Source organism: Phaethon aethereus (genome assembly GCF_964289735.1).
Source record: "Phaethon aethereus genome assembly, chromosome: 1".
Taxonomy (NCBI): domain Eukaryota; kingdom Metazoa; phylum Chordata; class Aves; order Phaethontiformes; family Phaethontidae; genus Phaethon; species Phaethon aethereus.
Window position 1 is genome coordinate 38,600,172 of NC_138575.1, and position 27,866 is coordinate 38,628,037.

General features: G+C 37.9%; 1 protein-coding gene across 3 annotated transcripts; it reads left to right on the forward strand.

The window, feature by feature from the left end:
- Positions 1-2,215: 2,215 nt before the first annotated feature.
- Positions 2,216-26,742, forward strand: TBK1 (TANK binding kinase 1; the record flags this gene model as incomplete). 3 transcript variants are annotated; one of them, XM_082003318.1, is made up of 20 exons in its annotated part: positions 2,216-2,302; positions 6,105-6,245; positions 7,033-7,162; positions 7,758-7,939; positions 8,761-8,921; positions 10,863-10,973; positions 12,751-12,930; positions 14,424-14,620; positions 15,851-15,909; positions 17,078-17,169; positions 17,414-17,515; positions 20,175-20,253; positions 21,155-21,276; positions 21,405-21,481; positions 21,830-21,869; positions 24,105-24,233; positions 24,297-24,393; positions 25,394-25,500; positions 25,849-25,920; positions 26,691-26,742. In XM_082003318.1, 20 exons carry the CDS (start codon positions 2,216-2,218, stop codon positions 26,740-26,742), a joined length of 2,217 nt encoding a protein of 738 aa, XP_081859444.1. The 3 variants fall into 3 exon arrangements, with proteins under 3 accessions (XP_081859444.1, XP_081859446.1, XP_081859445.1); XM_082003320.1 differs by having other exon boundaries at positions 24,105-24,206; XM_082003319.1 differs by lacking the exon at positions 26,691-26,742 and having other exon boundaries at positions 24,105-24,206; positions 25,849-25,975.
- Between the last annotated feature and the right edge of the window lie 1,124 nt (positions 26,743-27,866).

Consider the following 27,866-nt stretch of genomic DNA (forward strand, 5'->3'; position numbering starts at 1 on the left):
TTTAATCCATTGAATGTTATTCAAGCTCATCTGGTGCAGGCTTGTTCTTTTGTTTTGTTTTGACCCATTGACCTTCATGCAAATTTAATTAGAAAGTAAGAAGGTAAAAGAAGAGAGCTGATCTCACACATAAGCTACGTTGTCTTTATCACTTTGGGCAACGTAATAATTCAGTCTTTAATAGGCTGCTAAAATTTTTAGTATTTGAATAGACATCAGTGAAGAAACTGTGTTTACTTGATCCTACTGCACACCTGTTTAGAAAGGATTCATCATGTTTCTGTGTCTTGGTATGAGTCTAATGAATGTTGCTTTGAAATCAATGACAAAATACATCTTTACTGGTAATGTGCTGGCTGGCTTGTTACAAGCAGGGTTTTAATTATGAGGAATTTTTTAATTTGGAGATTTTACAAGTGGTTTACAGAGTGGGCTGTGCATTTTTTCCATGCAGATCTCTTCCTTACCTTCTGTGTTTGCATCATAGATCGCTCTTTAGCATCTACAGTAATTGCCAGCTGGGGGAAGTTATCTTTTTCGACTATTGCAAGTTGTCTTCTCAGAGTTAACTGAGAGTTGTAAGGGTTTGGGCTGTGGTGTTGGGTTTTTTTGTTCAGATTTGAGATCAAACCTTTCTTACCTTCTCTAGCCATTAAGAACTTTATCTAGATTTTAAAAATGGTGTTGCTCCATGACTCTGAATTTAATTTAGGGTAATGTCAGGTCCTTGCATTGTGTCGTTGCGCTCTGTATGCTCCATGTCATTGCCTGGATGTTCTGGGACAGCTTCGCAAGACACTCCGCGTCTTACATGGGCGAGTAGCTAAATGGAAGTCTGAAATCCGCAGTCGTTACACACAGAGAAATGTGCTCAAAATCATGAGAAAAGTTCTGTCTCCCTGCGGCGAGGCTCGGGTACGGTCAGGAGCAGCGCAAAGGCGGGTGCTTCAGCTGGCTGCTGGCGCGGGACGGGCGAATGGTGCTGCGGTGGCTGGTGTGCGGCTTCCTCCGCTCTCCTGCGGTGCACGCTGTCAGGCTTCTGGTGGAGTCATCTTGTGCACCAGAGAGCTCTCAAAAAGTGCCAACCACCTTTTCGTAATAAACATGAACAGGAAATTCTGTCATACCTCTTCTTCCAGTAGTTACAGGAAAGGCGTTTTTGTTTCTTTTGAGTATCAGTTTCTTGTCCATTAACACTGGCAGATGCTGTAGGACCTTCCCCTTGTCCAGTTGCTGTTCTGCTCTTAAGATCCTTTGGATTCAGGAAGATACATCTTTGATCTTAGAGCCTTTTGCTAGATTTAATGGCAAAATCTAGTTAAACCAGAAAGGTAAGAGTATCCAGCTGCAGCTCATGCTGTTTTGGCAAGGGGGGGGAATCTGGCAGTTCTAATGGTTGTTTTTTTTAATCGTTTTAATTTAATCAAAGTTTTTTTTCTCTTTGCTTTGAGTCTGTGAAGACCTGTGTATCTGCCAGTTTACATTTCGGGAAGGGTGGGGAAGCCAGGTTGTCTCTCTAGAAATGATGTGACATACCAAATGTGACATTTTAGAAATGAGAGGAAAATGTCCCTTAATTTCTTCCAGTAGTAATTGGTGGTTCTAGCAAGTAGCTGAAAATACTTGTTTTAATTGTGATTTTTATCTAGCTCATGTGAAAATAGCTTTTTGTAAGTAGCTAGTCCAGTTCCTTTACAGTTGTACTGAAGTGCAACTTCCAGAGCCAAACTGATCTAAAAGATCAGATCTAATGTCTGTTCTTTGGCGTATATACCAAATAATAGAATTCAGTTACAGGTCTTGCTTATTTTGAAAAGACCTTGTGCACATGCTTTTGACTCTTTCCTATAGTTTTTTATTAGTCATTTAAACACCTGTGTACAACAGAAAAGAGATTATAAAGCTTTCACTTTTCCAGTTGATTTTTCAAACAAAGTTTGGGGAGTAAAGGCCTCAAATGCAGAGAGGTGTTTGTTGTGTTTATGGCATTTGTTTTGATTGTTGAGCTTGTTTTTGTTTCTTTGTTTCACCTCTTATTCCTATACGTGGCTGTTCTTAATTATTTCTTCATGTCTTTGGAGTTGCGGTTGGGGTGGGGTTTTTTTCCTTCTAGTTAGAATAAATCCCTTTTGTGTATTTTAGTAAATTATAATTCAGTATATTTAACCTTTTGTTTTTAAGGTGAAAAAGAAAACTATCTAATCAAAGAGCAAAGATGCAGAGCACTTCAAATTACCTCTGGCTGTTGTCTGACATTCTAGGACAGGGAGCTACTGCAAATGTTTTCCGGGGACGACATAAGGTTTGTGAGGAATTACTCATCTGAGTAACATGTAAAATTGAAATTTTTTCATATGTAAATAGTGTCATGAAATCAACAAAAAACATTCAAGATTTAGGCCTAAAGCAAATATATCTTTGTAACTATTCATACTAAGTTTTTAATATCCATCCATTGGATTAGAGTTCTATACAGTTATTTCTGAGGATTTGTTTTTGATATTGTATTATTTGTCCTTGTAAAATATTAACTGTTATTAATTCTTCATTCCTCCATTCTTCAATTTTATGGAAAAAATACTCCTTGCTTAAGAATTTAAATAGGAATAAGAGTCTTAGAAGTTCTTATTACATGATACGTTATTTTTTTATTTGTTAAACTCTCTTTTCATAGTTTTTCCCTGTTCTTTTAAAACCTGTTTTTTGTGATTTTTATGATTTTGTACTGTAAGTGAAATATTCTTAACATATTATCATATTGGATGAAGTTGCTGTTAGTCTTTGTCTGTAAGTCGATGCTTCATACATGTCTGTGACACCATCTTCTTGGTGACATGCCTTGAGTAATCAGTACCAAATAGTACATCTTTGAGCAGTTCTGCCATGTAAATGATACACAGTTGTGGTTTAAGCCTAGCCAGCAATTAAGCACCACGCAGCCACTGTCTCGCTCTCCCCACGGCAGGATGGGGGAGAGCATTGGAAGAGTAGAAGTGAGAAAACTCGTGGGTTGAGATACAGACGGTTTAATAAGTAAAGCAAAAGCTGTGCATTCAAGCAGAGCAAAATAACTAAAACTAATTCATTCACCACTCCCCATGGGCAGGCAGATGTTCAGCCATCTCCAGGAAAGCAGGGCAGGGCTCCATCACTTATAATAGTTACTTGGGAAGACAAATGCCATCCCTCCAAATGTGTCCCGCCTTCCTCCTTCTTCCCCCAGCTTTATATGCTGAGCACAACATCCTGTGGTATGGAATATCCACTTGGTCAGTTGGAGTCAGCTGTCCCAGCTCTGTACCCTCCCAACTTCTTGTGCACCCCCAGCCTGCTCACTGGTGGGGTGGTGTGAGGAGCAGAAAAGGCCTTGACTCTGTGTAAGCACCGCTCAGCAATAACGAGAACATCTCTGTGTTATCAACACTGTTTTCAGCACAAATCCAAAACGTAGCCCTGTACTAGGTACTATGAAGAAAATTAGCTCTATCCCAGCCAAACCCAGCACATTTTCCATCCTTTATTCCATACCGTTTACATCGTGCTCAGGTACCACACTATACGATACATCCTCATTAACCACCACCCCTGTTCCCATCCTTTGATATAATACACAGATGTCATTCCCCTAGTCTATGACCACCCATGTAAAATGTCCATAAATGTCCACAAAATGTCCACTGAGTTCATTTGAGGGAGATGATTCTGTCCCTCTGCTCTGGTGAGACCTGCGTCCAGCTCGGGAGCCCTCAGCATAGGAAAGACACGGACCTGTTGGAGAGGATCCAGAGAAGGGCCACAAAAATGGTCAGAGGGATGGAACACCTCTCCTGTGAGGACAGGCTGAGACAGTTGGGGTTGTTCAGCCTGGAGAAGAGAAGGCTCTGGGGACACCTTGTTGCAGCCTTTCAATACTTAAAGGGGGCTTGGAAGAAAAATGGAGACAGACTTTTTAGCAGGGCCTGTAGCAATAGGACAAGGGCTAATGGTTTTAAACTAAAAGAAGGTAGATCTAGACTAAGTATAAAGGAATAACTTTTTCACAGTGAGGGTGGTGAAACACTGGCAGAGGTTACCCAGAGAGGTGGTGGATGCCCCATGCCTGGAAACATTCCAGGTCAGGTTGGATGGGGCTCTGAGCAACCTAATCTAGTTGAAGATGTCCCTCATTGCAGAGCGGGTTGGACTAGATGACTGTATTGGATCTGGCTGAGGTGGATTTAATTTTCCTCATAGCGGCCCTCGTAGTGCTGTGTGCTTTGTACCGGTAGCTAGGAGGGTGTTGATAACACACCAGTGTTTTGATTACTGCTGGGCAGTGCTCGCACAGCATCAAGGTTGTCTCTCCAGCATTTCCCTCCACCAGTAGGCTGGGGGTGGGCAAGGGGACACAGCCAGGACAGCTGACCCAAACTGTCAAAAAGGGATATTCCATACCATATGATGTCAGCTCAGCAATAAAAGCTATGAGAAAGCACGAGGAGTAGGGGGCATTCGTTTTCTGGTATTTGTCTTCTGGAAACACTGCTGCATGTACTGAAGCCCTCCTTCCCGGGAAGTGGCCGAACATCACCTGCTGATGGGAATTAGAGAGTAAATCTTCTGTTTTCTTTTGCTTCCACGCACAGCCTTTGCTTTCTGCTTATTGAACTGCCTTTATGTTGACACACATGTTTGGGGTTGTTTTTTTTTTTTTTTTTGATCCTAATTTCTGCCCCCTGTCCTGCTGAGGAGGGGAGTGATAGGGCGGCTTGGTGGCACCTGACGTCCAGTGAAGGTCAGCCCACCACAATGACCTTTAAAGGTCCTTTCCAAGCCAGACTGCTGTATGATTTAGTCCATGACTTTAGGCTCCATCTGTTATGGTGGTCACGTAGGACAGGAGAGGTGGTGTGTTGTGAGGAGTTACGGAGCCAGCCTAGATTGGGTTACTGCTGCACTGGCACTGCTTCTTGTAAGGCTTGTCCTCCATTGGTTCGGGTGGTTACTGCTATAGTCATTCCTATAACATGCAACTTGAATAATGGGTTACAACAATTTAAAGGTATTTCCATTACAATCTCCACGCCTGGTCCCTTTGGGCCAGGTTGTAGGGTTTAACATTGAATAAACTCCCCATGCTCCTAGCCTGGCTAGCTAGGAGCTACAGTGTTTTCTATATTCCACATTTAACTGCGAAGCAACACTAAGCAATAATTTATCAGTTAATGTGCATTTCTCGGTGGGTGAATTTCAACACAGAATGTTTCCCCTGTAAAGCGTATGGTAGCATGGTTGCACCCCTCATCACCCTCACTAGTCTGAGCACGCGACCTTGGAGCTTATTGTCAGCAGGAGAAAACTTTTACCTGGGCACCAGTGATGCACAACACACCTAGCCTAAGCCCAGGAAGGCTTTGTCCTTAGGAAGAATCTGTCGCACGCAAGACTGCTGATGTAAGCTTATTCCTAGAGTGGGTGCAGGCAGGTACATTTCCCTAAGACGGACAGGAGTTGCACTCTCTGCTGGTCCTGGTGAGTGCCTGAGCATGTTGAGGCTTAGTCCCACTTGAGAACTTAAGTCTGAGATTAAGCTCATGACTGTTCTCCTGTCACTTATTCTGTGGGTTTGCATTGCTTCAGGATTTTGCGTGAGTGGTGTATAGTGCTTGACACTGCTGCCTTTGGAAAAACAAAATACTGTTTTATCAGTATAAACAGAACAACAAAGAAAAAGAAAGCAACGTTCAGCTTCAAAAGTTGCCTCTTAAGCAAGCCAAGATTCTCAACTGTAGTATGTGCATGTCTCTCATTGATTTGTGCAAGTGGCTTACCTCTTGCTGAAAAATTTATTTTTCAGCTAATTTTATGGGTCATTTGTAAATGTTGAATTTCAATTCTGATAGTCTGTTTGCTTCTAGTCTATATTAAACTAAACCAATATATACCTAACTTTTTTTAGTAGAATCTTGATTTCCACCTTAACACAAAATACTATTTTGAACTATTTCTAATCAGGGTATGCTCATATGCACAACAGATCTCAAAATGCTTAGATAATGGGTATGTGTACATTTACAATCTTATGCTTCTGTTGGATTAGTAATTTGTTTGTTTGTTTTAAACAGAAAACTGGGGATTTATATGCTGTCAAAGTATTTAACAGTATAAGTTTCCTTCGTCCTGTGGATGTTCAGATGCGAGAGTTTGAAGTATTGAAGAAACTAAATCATAAGAATATTGTCAAATTGTTTGCCATTGAAGAGGAGGTAATGAATTGTTGCAGTTGTGATCTAAGATGCATGGTAGTAACCACAGTAGCAGTCTTTTTGCTTTACACTTAACTACAGAGGATATAGTTACATTTTTAAGGAATGATAACTTATATGATGATACAAATACTCTGACCCAACTAACACCATTTTTTGTTTTTCTTTCTTTTTTTGTTGTTGTTGTTGAAAGAATATGCTTGCTTTTACTGTTTAGGCACGGGTTATGACCCTTCAAAGCCATCTCAAGAAGGCACTGTCCAAAGCTTTATCTTGAATTAGGATTTTTAAGATATCTACATGCATGAATATTTAATACATACTGATAGCTGGAGGTGTTTCAATAATCCTGACAATTTTATGCTTTTGCTTTGCAACCAACTGAATGACATAGGACATGTAGAACTGTATGTTGTGCTGAAACTGAGACTGATGAGTTGAAATGACCCAAATGCTGAGATTAGTAAAGAGGAGGACAGCTGATGCTCTCTGCTCTTCTGTGCTGTAGTTTCTCATTTGTCCACCTATCAATACTGCTGTCAGCCCTCTAAGTGCATAGGACTCGAGACTTTCTTGATTTTTTTTTCCCTTCTCTGAGTTAGAATACGTGAAACAATATAAAAATTCACCTCTGCTGCTTTTGAAGAAGATCACCAGAATGGGGTTTATGATCCAGATACAGATTTTATTTTTCTTTTTTTTTTAAAGTAAGATCCTGTGGTTATATTTAATGTATGACATTGTTTTCACAATAGTCACAAACTTCTCTTTTTAAATTTTTTTCCAGACAACGACTAGACACAAAGTACTAGTTATGGAATTTTGTCCATGTGGGAGTTTGTATACAGTTTTAGAGGAGCCATCTAATGCCTTTGGTTTGCCAGAGTCTGAGTTCTTAATTGTTTTGAGAGATGTGGGTATGTAAACTTTGCTCTTTAGTCTAATTTGTTGACTGAACGAACTCATACTTGTTCATCTTGAAACAGCAAGAGACGAGGAATTTGAATGACTGTCAACTAACTGAACAAATTAATGTGGTCATATGGAGTCACATCTTTTATTTATGTCTATATTGGTATAGATAGCTGCATTAAGAAGCCATTTCTGTTTAAAGCATTGCTATAATTCTTTTTTGTTTGTTTCAAGATTATTTGTCACATCTTGTACTTGATTCCTAATGATAATTAATCTCAGAATAGTAAATTAGAAAAATAATGAGGTTTACCTGTGTCTGCCTGTTACAAAATTTTCCTCCATTAGTTTATGGGAAAGATGTTGCTGAGAGCAAGAAATACCATAATTTAGCTGTTTGGAAGGAAAAAAAGGCAAAAAATGCTTTGAATATTCTCTGGTCCTGGTCTTTTTTTTAATTGAGTGTCTCTTCTTGTTCCCATTTTCCAATGAGAAAGTAAACACATATGTCTTTCTCGCCTCAGTTACAATTCAGTGCTTGTGCAGTCTGTGTCAACTGTGTCAATTCACACATGAATTCTGTACTTTTTTTTGTTTAAGTGGCTGGGATGAATCATCTCCGGGAGAATGGGATAGTGCACCGTGACATCAAACCAGGCAATATAATGCGTGTTATAGGTGAAGACGGTCAGTCTGTTTACAAACTTACAGACTTTGGTGCTGCAAGAGAACTTGAAGATGATGAACAATTTGTTTCTCTCTATGGCACAGAAGAGTATTTAGTAAGCCCTTATAATTTTACTTTCTGTTAAAGAAATGTTTGAAGCCCAGGACCCTTTTTGATGAGAGTTGAATAGGGTGAAGGTCAGACTGTTGGGAATTAGGATTTAAACCTTTGTATTATAATTGTTTTTATAACTTTCCACCTTTTTCACCTTGGGTCATGCTAGTTCTTCTGCTGATCTGAGTATGGTAGCCTTTAAATAATTTCCAGGTCCAACTTCCACTGTTGCCTTGTGTGAAAGGAAGAACAACAGTATTTTAGTTATGAATGTCTTTGCCTTTATCTCTGTACATATTTTTCAGTTTGTATTTGAGCTACTTGGATGATGTTAGGTGTAGTTAAGATTCACGTGACATCTTAGTTAACCAAAGAGAGGCAGGCAGAGAAGCATCAGTACAAACATCTTGGGCATAATTTTCTTCCTGCCATGTTTTCCCACATGTAGTATCATAACTGAGATTCTCCTCTGCTATGGATCTTTTTACAATTTGGTTTCTGTTGTTTCAAAGTCATCTGGAGGAATACTGGCTTTCCTCTCTTCATGTTTTATTCTAGTAGTCAATCTTTACCTAAATTTTAAAATACTTTTTGCAAACCCTTAATAAAAGTGGCTATCATACCTAGGGACACTTTTGTGATATTCTGTCAGAATAACTTAAGCAAATTCTATGATACAAGCTAACTTTGCTTTTTGATTAAAGAGCTAAAAGTTTAGAATGCAAATTATCTTGCTGTGAAATGATAGAATGGGTTTTTGTTCTTTATATTTTTCATAAAGTAATTCTAACTTCCTTTTTTCTGGGTTTTTTCCTCTTTTAGCATCCTGATATGTACGAGCGAGCAGTTTTGAGGAAAGAGCATCAGAAAAAGTATGGAGCCACAGTTGATCTGTGGAGCATAGGGGTGACCTTTTACCATGCTGCAACAGGGAGTTTGCCTTTCCGACCTTTTGAAGGACCTCGTAGAAACAAGGAAGTGATGTAGGTAATTTAAAAGGAGAATTTTATCTGTTCGTAAATTTAAGTCAGTCCATGAAATGCTTTTTATCAAGAAATCCTACCATCATGTAGTAAATACTAAAATAGTGAAAATATTTAAGGAAAAACCTTCTTTAATTTTGTTGTGGTTTAACCCCAGTAAGCAGCTAAGCATCACACAGCTGTTCACTCACTCCCGCGCAGTGGGATGGGGAAGAGAATTGGAAGGGTAGAAGTGCGAAAACTTGTGGATTGAGATAAAGTCAGTTTAATAAGTAAAAAAAAACCCCAAACCAACAAAAAACCCCCACCCCTAAACCCAAGGGAAAACAAAACCAAGAAAAACAAATGATGCAAAAAAACCCTCCAGTTGCTTACCACCAGCCAACCGATGCCCAGTCAGTCCCTGACAAACTGCCACCATGGCAGATTTCCCCCCCGCAGCTTATATTGCTGAGCATGATCTCATACGGTATGGAATATCCCTTGGGGTCAGCTGTCCTGGCTGCGTCTCCTTCCAACTTCTTGGCTGCCCCCAGCCTACTTGCTGGTGGGGCAGTGTGCGAAGTAAAAAAATGCCCTGATGCTGTGTAAGCACTGCTCAGCGATGGCTAAAACATCCCTGTGTTATCAACACTGTTTTGGTCATAAATCCAAAACACAGCACCATATGAGCTACTGTGAAGAAATTAAGTCTATCCCAGCCACAAACAGCACAAACATTCTACTTCAACAAGGATTTTACCGTGTGGCACCTTAAGACCTGAATTAACATCAGGGCACCCCCAAAACACTCATGTTTTTTCCAAACATCCTTCCTTCACCATGGAACTAGGCAAGTCTGTTGCAGTGTGGTGTATATAACTTAGATACTCAGGCAAAATTATGGTATTCCAAAATGGGGTTTCAGTGTTCCAATTTTTTAGTGTCCTTTAAATGGTTGTCTTCCTAGGCAATCTTGAAATGCATGCACTGCCCATGAGACTGACATTTTTTGAGTAGTATAGTTGTGGACTGAGGCTGAAGATAACAGGTTTCCAGAATTAAGTTGTGTCTATGATTTGCTGATTGGAACTGATTCCTGTTTCATCTCAGCCTAGCTCTATTTTATTGTTGTTGTGTGTGTTGCATTTAAAAAAATAAAGCAAGGTGGTACTTGGGAACTCTTGATAGGCTAATAATGTCTCTGTTCTGGTACTCCTTGCAAAGCTGACTCCCATTTTCTTAGTTTAAGGAACTGCACATCCTGTGATTATCCCACAGGCATTCTTGTTGTATCGGCTTGAGAGATAAGCAGGCAACATATGTTTTTTATGTACCTCATCCTCCAAAAAGAGAAAGCACAACTGAAATTTTCTGTTGCAAAAAGCCTATTGTTCCTGGTTCATTTCATGAGAAATTTGAGAAATACTAGCCTGTTCAGTACAAAGCTAGACAATGCCAAATCGTATCCAAATTGCTAGATGTTTCCAAGTTAAAGTAACTTCTCAAAGCCCACCTCCTGTTCCTTCTTTATCACCAAGTGACTCTGTGGTGGCTAAATGTCATGTCTTGCTGTGGAACATGCTAGAAGTTAGTCATGTAAATGCCTGAATTGAACTGCCTTGGAAATCTGACTTTGATTGACTAATTAACACTTGGGAAAAAACTTCAGCTTCCTTCAATGATGCCTGAAATCTTTCCTAAATTTTTCACAAACTTGAGGTAGACAAAGTTGCTTCTTCAACACAGACCGAAATGTTTCCTTTTCACTGTTTACTATTTTAGCACCACTCTCTGTCAGCTTGTAAGTGAAGCTTCCTAATTATTGCCTGACCTAGAAATTTAGGCCAACCTGTTGTTTAGGGTTATATTGTTGATCCTCCTTTCAGGATGAGTTACTAGACCTATGTATGTACAAGAGATAGTAGTTGATGTCTGTATTATTTTTATAATGTCTCGCAGGTATAAAATAATCACTGGAAAGCCTTCTGGTGCTATTTCTGGAATACAGAAAGCAGAAAATGGACCAATTGAGTGGAGCTGGGAGATGCCTGTTTCTTGTAGTCTTTCAAAGTAAGTTTGAACTTCTCAAAAAGTGTTTCAATGCTACCTGATTGGGCTTTTCCAGTTATTCTCTCAGAATTGGGTCTTTGGAACAGAGATCTGACTGTTGCTGTTGTTTTTTTTGAACTCTTCAGTAGATCGGTACAGGCTACTATTAGGTTTTCATGTGTTTTTTTCTTCCCACCTGTCCAAATAGTTTTATGACTGCTAATTTACAAATGAGCACCTGAGAATCTGAAGTGGTATGAGTAGAAGAAAGATTATTACTGTATTTTCTCCACCCTCGGGAAGGAGTATGAAGATTTAATAAACTTTGAATTGATGGCCCCCCTTTCTTGCAAGAATGTGACTTCAGATATAACAAGAATTAGGCAGGAGGAAGGAAATTATAAGAAAAGACAGTTCAGTGACTTGCGTTTTTGCCAGAAAACAATTCACATCTGCACATTTGACATATTCTCATGGTATCTTTTAAAATTTTGATCATCGTATTTTTGCTTCATATGTCATAATATTCTGTAGGAAGAGCCATCAAAGATCTAACGTCAATAAGATCTTGAAAATACCTTCCATAACCCATGTACCTATTTATCTTCCTGAGACTTCTTCAGTACTTTAAAATTACTACTCTTGCACGGTAAAGTGAGAAAGAAATTGTTCTGTGACGCTAGAAACAAACTTTTCTGAAAGACAAATACGTAGATCCATAAGAGGTGTAGAGTGGAAGTCTGGTTTATATCAATTCATTAGTTTATAATGTGCAGAACTTGCAATTTATAGATTTTTTTTCACGGTACTGCTCAGTTGTTTCCTTTGTTTATTCCACATAAAATAATAAAAGAAGCAATTTTTTTCATTAAACATCTGTTTACAGTAGTATTTTCAAGTAGCATTTAGACAGTATTTACTGTTATAAGTTTAGTACTAAAGTGAGTTTGAGCACAGTATCCACCAACCTCTAATGAGGTCTTCAGTGTGCTTGTAAGCCACTGGAGTTTGCTTCAAAATGGTACCAGTTTTACCGCTGAATTCATGTTTGGCGTGTACGTAATGCTAAAACTTTGAAGAAGTTGTTTGTGATAATGTAGGAGTAGGATCCATAAAGTTCCTTGCAATTCAAATTCTCAAAGTAGAAATACAAGAAATTTAAGCTGGCCCTTTTCCAAGAATAGAAGTGGCTGTAAGGCAATAGTTGCACATTTTTGTCTGCAGCAGTTGAGCTGCATGCATGGAGTACTTACTTAGCCCCATCTCAATCAGGATGAATTTTGTTAGTGTTGACAATTTAAATAATGAGTCTTTGCTAACTCAGCTGATTTTGATTGAAAGCAACATAGTGTGCTCAGACAAGCAGCTCAGCCAGCACACCATTAATGGCAGTAGCTTTCTTCAAAGCGATAAACTGTGAGAAGTGTGTGGGGTGAGCTGGGTAAAAGACCACTGCCCAGCAGTGGTAGAAGGTGACCTTAGCTCTACAACGAAGGCTTTTTAAATTGTATGCCATTTTTCCAGTGCCTTTGAAATTTGTCAAATACCAAGGAAAAAATATTTGATAGCTGAGCCTAAAAAGGAAAGAGATAAAGTACGTGTATTAATGAAAAACAATGGACATAACCATTGAACATTTTGTTGTTCAGTAGAGGAAAAAAAAAAAACACTGGAGTATTCTTCAAGGGATAATAGATTTGCATTCATGAGACAAGTCAAATGAAGTATTGCAATTGGTTACAAGGTAAAAAGATTCAAGTAGATCTAAGTTGTCTTATCTCTTCCTGGTGTCCTCTAGGGGTCTGCAAGTGCTGCTCACGCCTGTCCTTGCAAATATTCTTGAAGCAGACCAGGAAAAATGCTGGGGATTTGACCAGTTCTTTGCGGAGACAAGTGACATACTGCACCGAATAATAATCCACATCTTTTCACTACAGCAGATGACCTTGCACAAAGTTTATATTCACAGTTATAATACGTAAGTGTTCTCTCTCTCTATTTTCATTACTTTGGTCTTGTTCAGGCAGACAGTACTGTGACCTCAGATCACCAGTATTACAAATGCAGTAGCCTTTCCTTGGCAGTTTATCTGAGGAAGTGAAAGCTTGTAATTCTCCTGTGTAGCCACAGTACACAGAAGCATGTTGACTAAAAATAAAATCATTGAAGGTCAAATCAACGGATCTTAAACTTGGACGTAATCAGTGACAGAACACAGATTTAATGCTTGACATGTTACAATGTGTCTATGTTCATAATGGATACCAACTCATCCCTCATTTGTGTATGTTACTTATTTACAAAGTAGTTTTCAAGAGACTGTTCAACTCTCACTTTTCTTATCTTGTCCTCATGAATACAAAATGTGCACATCATCTGTGTCTGACAAAACTCCCAGAGGGTTTCTGCAGTTGTAATTGGTACAATTTAGGATCCTGAGTTATATGGACTTCACTTTATGGTCATAAAGTGCTGACAATAAAAGCTGTGAAGTCTGGTTTACAGTTTGATACAAAAATAAGCGCCTTTTCTCTGCCTTATTACAGATAATACAGAGCATGTGTTGTTCTGTAATATGTGAACAGATACAATTATTTCATCAAATGTGTAAATACAGTTCTGGCCTTTTCCAATTTTCCTTTTCTGTTCTGTCATTTGTATTTTGAGAGAGTCCAGATACTATTTTTGCAGAGAAACCTTGCCTGTAGCTCAAACTGCTATTTGTACTTTATTTTTTAAAATTATTTTATTATTATTTACACTTACGATTATTTATATACTAGCTGTAGTATTAAGAAGTGACAGTGTGCTAGTGCTGCACAGGAGGCAAATTGGTCCTTCCTGTTAGGTTTCTCTTCTTTGTGGGAGCTTTTATTTGTTTGTTGTTTTTTTCTTTGGGGGAGGGGGGAGTGTTATAAATTCTTATGCCTTGTATCCATTGATTGCTGGAAATAAAATAGCGAAGTGTCTTTGGTCTTCCTTACCACTACTCTTAGATAATCTGGCTGTCTGTTAGCTTGTAGGCTGAATTTAAGGTGTGTGCTTTTTGACATGTAAAACACCAGACTTTTGTCATGGAGAGACCATCCATCTCCTTTGAAGAAATGGATATGCCTGAGAAAACTGCAGTGTGCTTCCTTCCTATCATCTGGTGTCGCCTGTTTTTACTGACCTTCAGACTTCAGGCCAAAGCAAGTTTGTTTACACAGACGTGTTTTAATGGAAAATCAGAGGTAGAAAGGGAAGTTTGATATTTTGCAGGAAATAGCATTTATTTTTGTAAGAGAGCAACCTGGAGCCTTAGGCAGTGTGCTGTTTTTTGTTCTGCTTTTAAGTCAAACGCTTTATGTGTAAACCCAGTTCTTAATTAATCAGAAATAAAAGGGATTTTTATTTAGGTAATACAAAATCTGAGTTCTTGAACTATTGTAGTGAGTCTAACTACTACAGAATATATTGTTTGTATTACAGAGCTGCTATATTTCATGAGTTGGTCTACAAACAGACAAAAGTACCATCTCAGAATCAAGAGCTGATATATGAAGGTCGGCGTTTAATACTAGAGCCTGGGAGATTGGCACAGCACTTTCCCAGAACAACTGACGAGAATCCTATCTTTGTAGTAAGCAGGGAAGCTGTGAATATTGTTGGATTAATCTATGAAGAAGGTATATGACACTAATTTCCCCTTTCCTGTAGCTATCTTTTGTAAATAGTTTTGGTTTTTTAATTATTGTTTTATGTCTGTTCTGTCTTAGAAACAGTGTTTGAAAATTTTCTGTGTTGATACCTGAAGTTCTAAGTATGCAGTCTGATTTTTTCAAAAATGCTGAGTATCCAGCATATTTTTACAGAAACAATAGCTGCTTGTAATGTTCCTAGTGCTGTGAACCTGAGCATTTTGTGTGTTAAGATGTAGTGGTGCGTATGGAGTTCTGAAATTTTTTGAAGCATGACACTTTTAGCAAGTAGAATGGAACATTATAGAATGTAATTCAAAGCTGGTTCTTTTGTTCCATTACTCACCAAGTGGAAATTGAAGGTTTTATTTTATTTATTTATTTATCGTGAATGTGGTTAGCCGTTCAGTTAACAGGGGCGGTCTTAACAACTTACCTTTGCTTAGAAGATAAAGTAATGCCAGAACAGCAAAAAAAAAAAAGTTTTTTGCATTTCCATTTATCACTGAGAGGCTTATAGAGGGCCCTATGCAAGAGCCCATTTTTATAAGAGATGAACTGGAGGACATGCCTCCAGTTGAGAGGGCAGTGTTGCTTCCGTCAGTATGTCCTAGTGTCCACACTGCTTGGGCCAGCTGGCACTCACATAGAGGTGCTGAAGAGTGTGGGTAGGTGAACTGTTTGTGGAAGGATCAATAGGGCCTTTATATTGTGTCACGCCTTTCTGAAGGAGTCAATGACTATGAGAACAAAGGAGATTCAGCTGATAGAGGATACCCTAGGTTTTAAAAAGCTGTTATGTGAAGTCCTGCCCTTAAGAGTCTCAGTGAAACTAAGCAGCCAAGAGATATGAGGGAACGTCTCCCATGTGGGCAAACATAGCACTGAAGAACAGAAATGGTTGGCTTTCTCAGTGGAGAGAGATCGCTAGTGGAAACCTGCATGAAATCTGTGCAGCATGTTGAAAAGCGAGTCTGGAAAAGGAAGTGAAGGACAGTTTGCTGAAGATACCACATTATTTAAACCATTTAAGACAAAGGCTGGTTTTGAAGGTGTGCATGAGAACCACTTATTAAAAGGCTTGGCAGGAACAGATTAGATTAAAATCCATGTAGAAACACCTAAAACCGGTGTACAGAGTGGGGAGGGGAAACAGCCTGAACTTTTGAAGTCTCTTATGGAAAATAAGAAAATACAGATGTTTGCTTTATGTTTCAGTTTTACTTCCTAAAGTACATCAGCGTTATGATTTGGATGGGGATGCCAGTATGGCTAAAGTGAGTAATTATGATTTTAATTTATATACCTGTCTCAGATAATGATACTGAAATGAAAGCTACTTGATTTTCAGATTAATAATGTTAATGAAACTATTTTTAATACGCTAGTGAGGATTCTGATTGACAGAAATGTATTTGTTAGCAAGGGCTCCAAAAGTATATTAAAGCCATACTTTGTTACAAAATATGTTTGTATATTTTTTAAAAAAAGAACAAACCCAAAAAATAGCCTTCTGAAGTCCAAGTGCTTTGTTACTGCATAATTCAGTGATGGGGGAAAGGAGCCTGCCACTTTGGAGTCCTGAAGGTAGCTAGAAGATTCATAACATCCCCTGTGATGGTGCAAGACTTAACATAAGAAAAATAACATTAACCTTTCTCTCAAGAGAGAGGAGTCTCTAGGACTCTGCAGAAGAGTGGAATTTCTGTTGCCTCTCTTGCAAATTTTCAGAGTCTGTGGGAGACAAGTAGAGGTTGCTTCATTCTTTTGGTCATTTCTCTAAAACTACTGAATGTATGCATTGCCATGCTTTGACTTTGTCACCACCATTTATACTATGCCTATAAAATACTGGCTACTGAGGGGCCTTGTATATTCAGGCGTGGTAGTCCTGAATACCAGAAGTCTTTAAAATTAATAAACAGAAAGTCATCAGTTGATATCAATTATTTAAAATATTTTAAATCATCACTTCTGAAACTTTGTTCACAATTCTAAATAATGCAGCGAACTTGTAAGTGAATTAAGTGAATGAAGAGTGTCTGTAGCCTTAGAATTTAAAAACGTGTCATTTTTTACAAGTTTCTTTTAATGTATGTGTGTAATTCCTAAACTACTGCTGAAGAAATGTACTTATGACTTCCCAGAAATTAAAGTAAATCTTGAGAGTAAGTGGTGTCATTTTTGTTTATAAGAGACTTATTTTCATCCCTAACAGATATTTCAGCATAACTGGAAGAACTCATTACCATGTTTAGCTCTGCCTCCATAACGAGTGTTTGGTTATCTCCTGACTAAAGTGGGCAAAGTTATGCATTTTAAACTATCATCTTCATGTTGCTCTTTCTTTTATTAATCTCTGTTGCTTTGTTGTGATTAATTGACTTGAAACAATTGTTAAAAGAATGACAGATTACTACTAGTGTTGTTTGTTTTTTCCACCAGGCAGTAACAGGTATCGTATGTTATGCCTGTAGAGTTGCCAGTTCTTTGCTACTTTACCAGGAGCTGATGCGTAAAGGAATACGATGGCTAATGTAAGCAATTGATTGAATTTTGTTGTGCCTTTTTTTTTTTTTTTAATTGAGATATGCTTTGACTATCAATACATAATTCTGTGATCTCCCAGTACCCTGGGAGGTTTTCTTTACTGCTTGAATATGAATAGGCTTTCTGAATTTTTTTCCTTCCTTCTGTCATTAAGGAAACAAAAATCATTTTTTCTGACAATAAGATGGCAGTTGAATACTTTTGTTATAGACTAATGCTTCATTTTTTTAGTGAAATAATCAAGGATGATTACAATGAAATGGTTCATAAAAAGACAGAGGTTGTCATCAGGCTGGATTTCTGCAGCAGAAACATTGAGAAAGCTGAGAAAATGTGAGTAGAAGCACTACACTGAATGCATTGATTTTTCATTATCATCTTTAAAGACAGCAGTATTTTAAGTTATGTTTATTTACAGGGGTTTTGCATATAAAAATTAAATTTGAATTGGCATGGATTTGCTGATGGTGGTGTCTTGAGGAGATTTAGTAATATGCTTTACTCAGATTAGAGTGTTAATTTTGCTGCTTAACCTAGTAGGAACAAGTAATTACTATTGAGTACTAATTGTATGTGTTCTTTTTCTCCTTTCTTCTCTGACTCAGCTCATTTGCTGTTGTTGACTTTAGAAGCTATAGTAAAGCCTGGACAAAGAATCGAGTAACTTTCCTTTCATTAGTGCTTTAGTGCTTTTGTCACTGAGTTTGCTTGTGTGTGTTTATTAAAGATGACTTTAATATTGCCCCTTTCACAGCTTTAAGATCGTAGCATTTTATGCATAGAAGGAATTTTAATGTTGAAAAATAACACAGAGCAGCTGCAAAAAAAAAACCCCACAAAACAAAAACAACCCCAAAACCACCAAAAAACAAAGCAATAGGATATCACTAGGTCACAGTGCATGCACGTAGGGATGCCAAAAGTAAACTGCACAGGAAATTCTACTTCTGTCGTTTTTTAAAGTGTCTAACTATTATGTTATTTTTGTCTATCCTGGTTAATTCAAATGGCAGAGGTCTGTGTCACAGAATCTCACTGTTGCCCATATGGACCCAGTTAGATCTATATAGTAGAAAGTTTTTTAGAGCGCTTTCTTTAAAACTCACACAATTTGTAATAAGGAGCAACTAAAGAATTGTTATATTTTAGCATAGGAGACTTTCAAGTTTCAAAGACCACAGAAGACACTTATTTCTCGTCTTCTGTTTCAAGGAGGCAGTTGTTCTCCAGTGGTCAGACTCTTCTGCCCTACCCCTTTCAGTAAAGTGCTGTCTGTAGGAGATGGGATTGCACCATTGAATTCTCCCTCCAGGTTTCATTTTTTTCTCTCTCCCAATCTTTGTTGCATCTCCAAGTCCCACTCGATGGCTAAAGTCATATTTCTTTCCACTTTTACAGCGTCCTTGCAGTGTTTATTCAGTCTTCCCACAAAGCAGCATTAGCTCCATCTTTAAGGTGTGTTTTTCTTATGCAGTCCGATACAAACTTTAAACCCTGGCTCTTCACAGGATTCTCCTATGGGTAGTTATTTTCCTATTCAATCTACTGCCAGTCTCCTCCAATGCTGTCTTGGTCGTAGGATTCTCTAAACTGGCTTCCAGGCTGCTCTGAAAATGCAGATGCCCACAAGACGATCAGTGCACACATGTAGAGACACTGGTAAAGCCACGGTGGAGCTGCTTTGCATGTGTGAATTGAACAGCTTGTATGTAGTAGTTACGAATACCTAAGGATTTGTCAGATTTGCTGTGTGCTTGCCAAGCACGTACGGACTGACACACCTGGGCTTTAAGGTAGTTGCTTTAAAAAAAACCCACAAAACCAGCAGTGAAACTAGCAAAGTTGATAACTAGTAAGATAACAGTGTACCTGTGTAGCCTAGTTACAAATCACCAGGGCTGTAATCCAAACTCCTTTTCAAGCCAGTTTACATTAGTTGACAGGACTGGTTCTTGTTCACTCTGTATTTGGTTCAGATGGCTTCTTCCTGCATTCTGCCAGGTCCCCACGGAAGAAAGCCACTTAGAGCTCAGAAGAAACCGCTGTAGGTTCTGATTTGTGACTCCAGTGCATTCAGCAGTACCTAAGAGCAGCAATTGGGGAAAAAAAAAGTTCAGTTGCGAACTGGAGTAGTTCTCACGTGAACAGAAAGTTGCTATGTGTTTGCACATGGTCTTTCAGCCTCTTATGAAGGGGAAGGATTTTCAATTTATTTGACTTCAGAAGACTTTTATGGAGTTAGCAAAGGACATGTCCTCTTGTTTGTCATCCCTCTTCAAGACTATGCTTCAAAGCATGACAATGCAAAGCTTTTATTTGAAAAGGTAAACAAAGTATTGAGCTTGAGCAAAGTATGTTTGCTTGAGCAAAGTATTTTTTTGAAAGCAGCTGAGTTGGTTTTGATGGTGTTTTTAAAAATAAAATGTGCCTGAGACTCAACAAGAAAATTACCATCCTGAATCATTTATTTGGCACCTGAGCTATGGTCATATGGAAAGTATCAATATGAACAGATGGTGCTATTAACCCAGGTTTTAAGGTTTTGGTAACTCAACCAACCCAAGGTTTTGGTAACTCAGCTTTTCCAATAAGTTTCCACAGCAAAGCATTTTGGTGCACTGGAGTTTTTGGGTTTTTGTGTGTCATTGACTACTTTAAGTAACTTTAGTTTGGTAACCTTTTAAAAATTATTTGGTGAGAGGAAGTTGTTTTCCACTGCCTGTAGAGTACAAGTAATGAGGATAGAATAAAGAACTCAGGAATGGAAGTTTCAAAAGTAGGAAAAAAATTCAAGGAATTTTCATAACGAAGTTGTTTCCATTATTAATGGCCACTTAAGGTTGTCAATGTTTCATGGTTGCTGCTTGACAGATACTGTATTTCATATAAAAGAAAAGGTAGTTATTGTTACACTCTGGATTCAAGGAATATTTTGAGTGTATTCACTGCTTGGTTTTTTTTATTTTTTAACTGTGCTTTTTTTTGTGGTCAGCTATGAGAATTTGATGCAGATCAACCTGGAGGCATCAGAAGTGGATGAAATTTCAGAGATACACACAAAACTGTTGCGTGTAAGTATCTTACAAAGCCTGTGTCATTCTCAAAATGAGGTTTCTAAAGAAAAAGCCAAATAGATGATAACGCAGGCTTTTCTGTGAATAACAACTCTGAATTTTTTGAAGTAATCCTAGATTGCCAAAGGTTGTTAAAATGCCCATACTGAGATGTGGATATCTTTCTGAAAACAGAATAAATACTTTTATTAGCCCAGTGTAGTGAAAATAATAACAAGTTCCTGAAAATGCATTCTCATTTTCTAAAATTTTAACCCCAGCCAGCAACTAAACACCACACAGTAAAAAATTATAACCACAAAATATATTCTACTTCACACTTTTTTCCCTTTTCTTAAAGAATTTTAAACTACTTTGGCTTTCTAAAATGATACATACAAAAACACACTTCAGAGTGATCTCCTTTGAAATTTGCATTATATTTCCAGACAAGTAAGGAAAAATTGAAATTAACTTTACACACTGGCACCCTGGGAGCAGGTATAACATTTTTCATTCTCAAAGCAAAAGGTGATTAGTGCATTTTTATTTTGAAGGTTGTATGAACTGCGGAGAAAGAAAGGTATGAATTATGTGGATAGTCATTCTACAAATTCTTAACAAACTAAAAGAACAAGTGTAGAAGTAAATAGGGAATATATGAAAGGTAGAAACTTACTGTTGAAAGAAAATAAATATTAACTAACAGAAATGCCAGCATCAAAGATGATTCTTTCTTTAATAATACTATGCTTTATCTGTTTTTAGCAAAGCCAAGGCAGATAATTTGGCATATTTCTTTAATGAAGGTCAGTGAAACAAATGAGCCCATAGTATTGACGTGCTTAGTCTGTTTTCAGCCTCAAGTAATTTTTCACTTTACCCAGTGGTAAGATTGAACTTTTTTGCTCTTATGTAGCTCTCCAGCTCTCAGGGCACAATAGAAACTAGTCTTCAAGATATCAAAACCAAACTTTCTCCTGGTGGTTTACTGGCTGACACATGGGCAAATCAGGAAGGCATGCATCCAAAAGACAGAAAGTGAGTAACTGTGTTAATTGTTTTAATATATATTGAATTCTACATTGAGTTGTAGTTCATAAAACTGATTAATAGGTACTTAAGTTTTACAAATAAAAGATCTCATTTTCTTCCTTTTATCACTCTAGTCCAGAAAGGCTGCAGGCGCTGCTATGTTCCATCACAGATATTTATTATCAGTTCAAAAAAGACAAAGCAGAACGAAGTAAGTAACTTACTTGATTCACTTTTAACATAAACTGTAATGTAAAGGACAGGCCAGTCCTTTAGAGGACTCTCTTAACTCCTGAGAGTTAGTCAGCAACAGTGACTAACAGTCTGTAGGTCTTTCTTAGCGAGGTACCATCTTATAGCCCGTATGAATGAAACACCACTATTAATCTCACAGATTTGAATTGCAAGACTGGAGAGGGAAAAAAAAAAAGTAAATGACCACTTTTACCTATCAGGATAGAAGGAAACCATATAGGAGATGGGTAAACTTAGTGGAGTTTTACATAAATACAACTAACAGAATTAGACTGGTAATGTCTGTCATCTGCTCTGATCCTAGGGCTTCCTTATAATGAAGAACAAATTCACAAGTTTGACAAGTAAGTTTTGAAGTTACCTTTGGGAGATACCATGATTGCTTTCAGGTCCTTCAGGTGCTCTTGACAATAACCTCTTCTGTTTTTATTGTAAATTTTAACCTCTTTAGGATTGCTTTGTAAAAAATTTCCTTTATATATCTTAAATACATAGGGGTGCCAGCATATTATAATGAGGTGCTTTCTGGCAGTGGAGTTTCTTCACTGATAGACCTTCTAGATGTAGGTGTGAAATACTTGTTATCTGGGCATAAATGTCTTATAGGAAGTACATTTTTTTCCTGTTTTCTTAGGGAGGAAAAAGCCATCAGTAACAGTAAAGTGACTTTGTAATTAAGATGGAGATAATTTTCTACAGGTGAATAAAATATGGGCTAGCTGAATGACATTCTAACATCTTCCAGAAACTATAGCAAGCAAAACAAATTTTAACACAGTTCTCCATGCCTGTTTAAAATTGTCGCTTATGAGAGGTAGCCACATTAAGAGTCTGTATGTAACCTGGTTGTCTAGACTTCCGTTAGGCTCCACTGACTCTACTGACTAACTCTCAAGCAACTGTAAACCGCTGCTCTGCTCATGCTGCTGTACTTGTCTCAGGATCAGTTCAGTTCCTCATACCATACACAGATGCATAATACTATTTAAGGTGCCCTAAGGTAAAAAAAACGTCTGGATGGCCAGACCCAGAGAGTTTTGGTGAATGGAGTTAAATACAGTTGGTGGCCAGTCACAAGTGATGTTCCCCAGGGCTCAGTACTGGGGCCAGTTCTGTTTCATATCTTCATCGATGATCTGAACGAGGGGATTGAGTACACCCTCAGTAAGTTTGCAGACAACACCAAGTTGGGTGGGAGTGTTGATCTGCTGGAGGGTAGGAGGGCTCTGCAGAGGGATCTGGACAGGCTGGATCGATGGGCTAAGGTCAACTGTACGAGGTTCAACAGGGCCAAGTGCCAAGTCCTGCACTTGGGTCACAACAAGCCCATGCAACGCTACCAGCTTGGGGAAGAGTGGCTGGAGAGCTGCCCAGCGGAAAAGGACCTAGGGTGCTGGTTGACAGCTGGCTGAACGTGATCCAGCAGTGTGCCCAGGTGGCCAAGGCGGACAACAGCATCCTGGCCTGTATCAGGAATAGTGTGGCCAGCAGGAGTAGGGAAGTGATCGTGCCCCTGTACTCGGCCCTGGTGAGGCTGCACCCCAAATACTGTGTTCAGTTTTGGGCCCCTCGCTACAGGAAGGAGGTTGAGCTGCTGGAGCATGTCCAGAGAAGAGCAACGAAGCTGGTGAAGAGTCTAGAGCGCAAGTCTTAAGAGGAGCAGCTGAGGGAACTGGGGTTGTTTAGCCTGGGGAAAAGGAGGCTGAGGGGAGACCTTATTGTTCTCTACAACTACCTGAAATGGGGTTGTGGTGAGGTGGGTGTTGGTCTCCTCCCAAGTAACTAGCAATAGGACAAGAGGAAATGGCCTCAAGTTGCGCCAGGGGACATTTAGATTGGATATTAGTTCACTGAAAGGCTTGTCAAGCATTGTAATTCAATAGCTGTCATGTAAGATGTAATCAAATCCCAAACTGCAGTGTCCCAGTATCCCTTAGTTTCGCTTACTGCTGCAATGCATAGCATGGTAAGGCAGTTACACTGGGATTACTATCTGCAACACTAACCAGAATTGGGTTTTGTTTTGCTTTCCTGTCCTTGCTTTTTTCTTTTGTCATAAATTTAAGCTGACACAAAGATCCTGGGTTTTTCTTGCATGTATATTACTTTTATATATTATTAATTTATATATTTTTTATATAATTTAGATATTACTAATTATCTGTTACTCAGCACAAAGGATTATTCATATATGCTGGAAGTTCCAAGTGTCTGCAGGAGGCAAATAAGAAATAAAAAGGATTTCTGTCCTTTCCATTTAGAATCCCTTTTGCTTAAATATAGCAAAGGGATAAAATATTGGATAAATACTGGCTCAGAGAAGACATTTGACCTTTTCTCCATATACACATAATTGCTACTAAATGCTTCAAATAATTTTTTTTCTCCCTGCAAACGAATATTTTTGAAACATAAACTGTCAGTTCATGCAGTCTGTTGAATTCTTATACAACAGCATGAATAAACGTGGCTGAAGGGATTTTAAGTCCACACACATCTTCTCCAAGTTTCAGAAAGCAAGTTAGAGAATGGGGTTTTGAAAGCAGTATAACAGCGTTGTGGTTGTTTCTGTGTTGCAGGCAGAAGCTGTATTTGCATGCTACAAAAGCCATAGCTCTATTCAAAGATGAATGTGTCAGCAAGTATGATACATTTTTGGACAAGGCTGAGGACTGGACAAGGCAAGCTGTTGATTTCTTTAATATTTGGTAATGTTCACTGCACCGCTTTTATAAAGGAAGCTCTTTAAAAGAAAACTTTTTTTCTTTTAGGAAAATGCTTCACACAAGGAAGCAGTTACTCGCTCTCACCAACCAGTGTTTTGATATTGAAGAAGAGGTATCCAAATACCAGGATTATATAAATGAGGTAGAATGCTTCAAAATTATATAAAGTGTTTGCATAGATAAAAGACTATTCCACGTTGTTTAATGTCAAGAGTTGTTTATAGTGATTCTTACATTAATGCAGTTGTATTAAAATATAGGGCTGCATGGATGTAGTATTTGGTCCATAATAGCTTCATTGCTAATGTCAACAGTGGCATAGAGAGTGGTGTGATTTTTTGAACCCTGACTTGGTTTGGGAGTTTGGTGGGGTTTTTTTTGGTTTGGAGTTGTTGGGGTTTATTTTGGGGGGTGAAGGGGTTGGTAGCATTAGCATTCCCCCAAAAAAGCTGTGCATATGGATGTCGGTTCATTGAGAAGTGTTCTGTGTAACCGTTATCATAACGGTGTCTGTGCAGCTAGAGGATTGTCTTAATACTCTTACGAAGCATAAAAACACTACTCCTATATTGAAGATTAGAGGATACCTGCTAAACTAATGCTGCTGGTGGCATGAAAGAAAATGTTTTGTTAAAATTTGGATGCAAACTTGTCAAAATTACCTCAAAATTGAAAGAATGAGAGCACTTTCATGCAGTAACATCATTATTCTTTATAAAGGAAATATAAATTAAAGAAAAGCACCTAATAGGTGTAAAAGCCGTTAAGGAGTGGTGGAGAGCAGCATTTTACTTGTTAATTTGTTTGTATTTTAGTGGTACTACCAAAGTCAGTTATTGATTAGGATCCTGTTGCTTTAGAATATTTACAAACATAACAAATTGATAACTCTTCCTTTTGAGAGTTTATTATGAAAGTATAAGATAGTTAAGAAGATGGAACAAATCAGGGAGCTATAGGTCATGGCAATACAAAACTTCCATGACGATCTCAACTTGGGGAATATCAGCCACCTTACTACTGGAATGATTTTATGAGGCATCATAGCAATGGAGAGAATTTAAAGAAGGATTTTAAGGTGGACATCAAGATACATATGACAACTTACATTGTAACTTACATTTCCTTTTTATCTATTACAGTTACAAGATGCTCTGCCACAGAAAATGTTTGCAGCTTCCAGTGGGATGAAACATACAATGAATACAGTCTATCCAAGCTCAAACACATTAGTGGAAATGACTCTTGGGTGAGAACTTCGTACTTGGATTGATGTAATATTCTGTACCTGTTATACAGGCGAATTGGAAAAAAAAAATACCATTGACTCTGTGATTGCTGTATTAAGATCAAGAATTTTATATTGCAGAAAAAACTTTATATTGCTAAAGTGATGGTACAGATGTGGAAGCAAGTAGGGGACAACACTAATACATCATCCGTCACTTTTATAAGTGTCACAAATAACCAACCTGTTATCTGTCCCTTATTTTGTATGTAATGACAAGTTGCTGAAAGCCGCGTGATGGTGAGTGATCATAGCAGATAACTGTCCCTGTAAAAATTGTAACCTTTCTTTCGCTTCTTGTTACTACAGTATGAAGAAACTAAAGGAGGAAATGGAAGGCGTTGTTAAAGAGCTGGCTGAGAACAATCACATTTTGGAAAGGCAAGCAATTGTTTTCCCTTTTTGCACTGATACTAGAAACGGGTGTATTTTGTAGATCCAGAACTTAAACTAAGGGGCAATTCTATAACCTCTTTAACTGTAAATAGATTTTGAACTGTTGATTTGAGGTGTAATGAGAAAAAAAAAAAGTATTCAAAACCTTGAAACGTTACTGTAAAATCATTCTGACAGAGCATTGTGGCATTTTTGTTTTACATTACTTATGTTTAGCTAATAAAAACAGCTGTTGCACATACAGAGTCGTTCTGAATTTAAACACAATTGCAGCAGTCCAATGGTGTCTTTTAACCCCTCACTTTTAGACATAATTTTTAACAACTGCAGAATGATACCAATCTGAATGAATGATTTTGCAGTTTTCAGATTGCTTAAATAAAGTTAGGAGAAAGAGGCCAACATATTTCATAAAATCCTGAGAGGGTATTGTCGTTATCACATACAAACTGACTTTGGGTTTTTTCCTATGATGATGATAAAATATATTTAAAAAATGATCGTCTGAAAGCTTCAGGGTTAATAGCCGGTAGAGCTGAATTTAGCTTCAAGCTGAATTGGTTTTGTTTTGTTCCTAACCCTCAGTCCCATACTTGGCACATAGTATTCTCTCTTCTATTTTCTTTTCTTGTTAGATACAAATGCGTGTGTTGGCATGTGACAAGGGAAAGGAAAAATTCATAAGTTATAATGAATTAAGGATTGATTCTATAATCTAGTCAATCACCTAAGAATATACTGTTTTTTCATTTTAGATTTGGTGCTTTGACTATGGATGGTGGCCTGCGGAATGTGGACTGTATCTAGCTTTCAAAGTACCTGAAGAGGACTTGTAAATTTTTTTAAAGGGAAAAAAATACTCCTGGGACATTTAAAGGCAGATAATAAATCTGTATCCAGGTTTTTCTTCCCTCTACAACTGTAGTATTAAAAAAAAATGTAAATATGTATAATATGTAAATATAAAAGAAATATATATCTTTTTTTGGTCACTGTTAGTATAAAATTACTCCTGGCAGGGAATTTAGCCCCTTGGAGCATACTGTTGTTGATGAAATTGGCTTTTGTTTGCTTTGAATATTGCCCTTTTTTTCAGAATGCAATTTAGTCTTTATTGCAAGAGGACTTGCAGAACTCTAAACATTATGAAAAGTCTTTGAAGGGTGTTTTGGATTTCCTTTAACCACCACTATTATTTTGGAGTCTAGCTGAATGACTCTGATCATCACAGAACATAACTGTTTTAAATGAGATCTTTTTAAATAAGTGTAAATAGGGACTAAAAGCACAGGTAGGACGGAATGGAAATGCATTTCTCTTTCCTTCACATCCAAACTATTAGTTCACTTCTACTTGAGAAAACAAATTCACAGTATTTTTTTAAGTTCCTCTCCATATTTGGTGCCATGTTGTCTGTAATCATCTGACTGCTGTGTATATGGAGGTTTTGCACTCCAGGTTGCCAGACTGAATGTAAAAATTCCTTTTTTAGAGCATTTTCAGAATTTCCCCAAGATCTTGTGATTGCTCACCACAAGAGAAGTGGGTTCATAAGATAAAACAGTGTTTTCAGAATCTTGTTTGCAGGTATAATTTTTTAAAAAGATTAAAAATTGGTATTATGAGAATTTGTGGGCAGTCAGTAGACTAGTTAGCATCATGCCTCAGTGGCAACTGAATGTTGGAAAAATAAGTTGGAAAATCTAGTCAAGGTCTAGATCTTGAAAAGGGACCACACCCACTGCTGACTTATGACTGAGAGATCAAACTTAGGTGGAAAATTTAGTACGACTATGTATTTAGTCTCCAATATTGGTAGTTATTACTTTCAGTACTACATGATTGCGTTGCAGAGATGCAAAATGAAAGTCTGCTCCAAAATACTTAGGAGAGGAGAAAACACCCAAACAAACAAAAACTCAGAAAACATC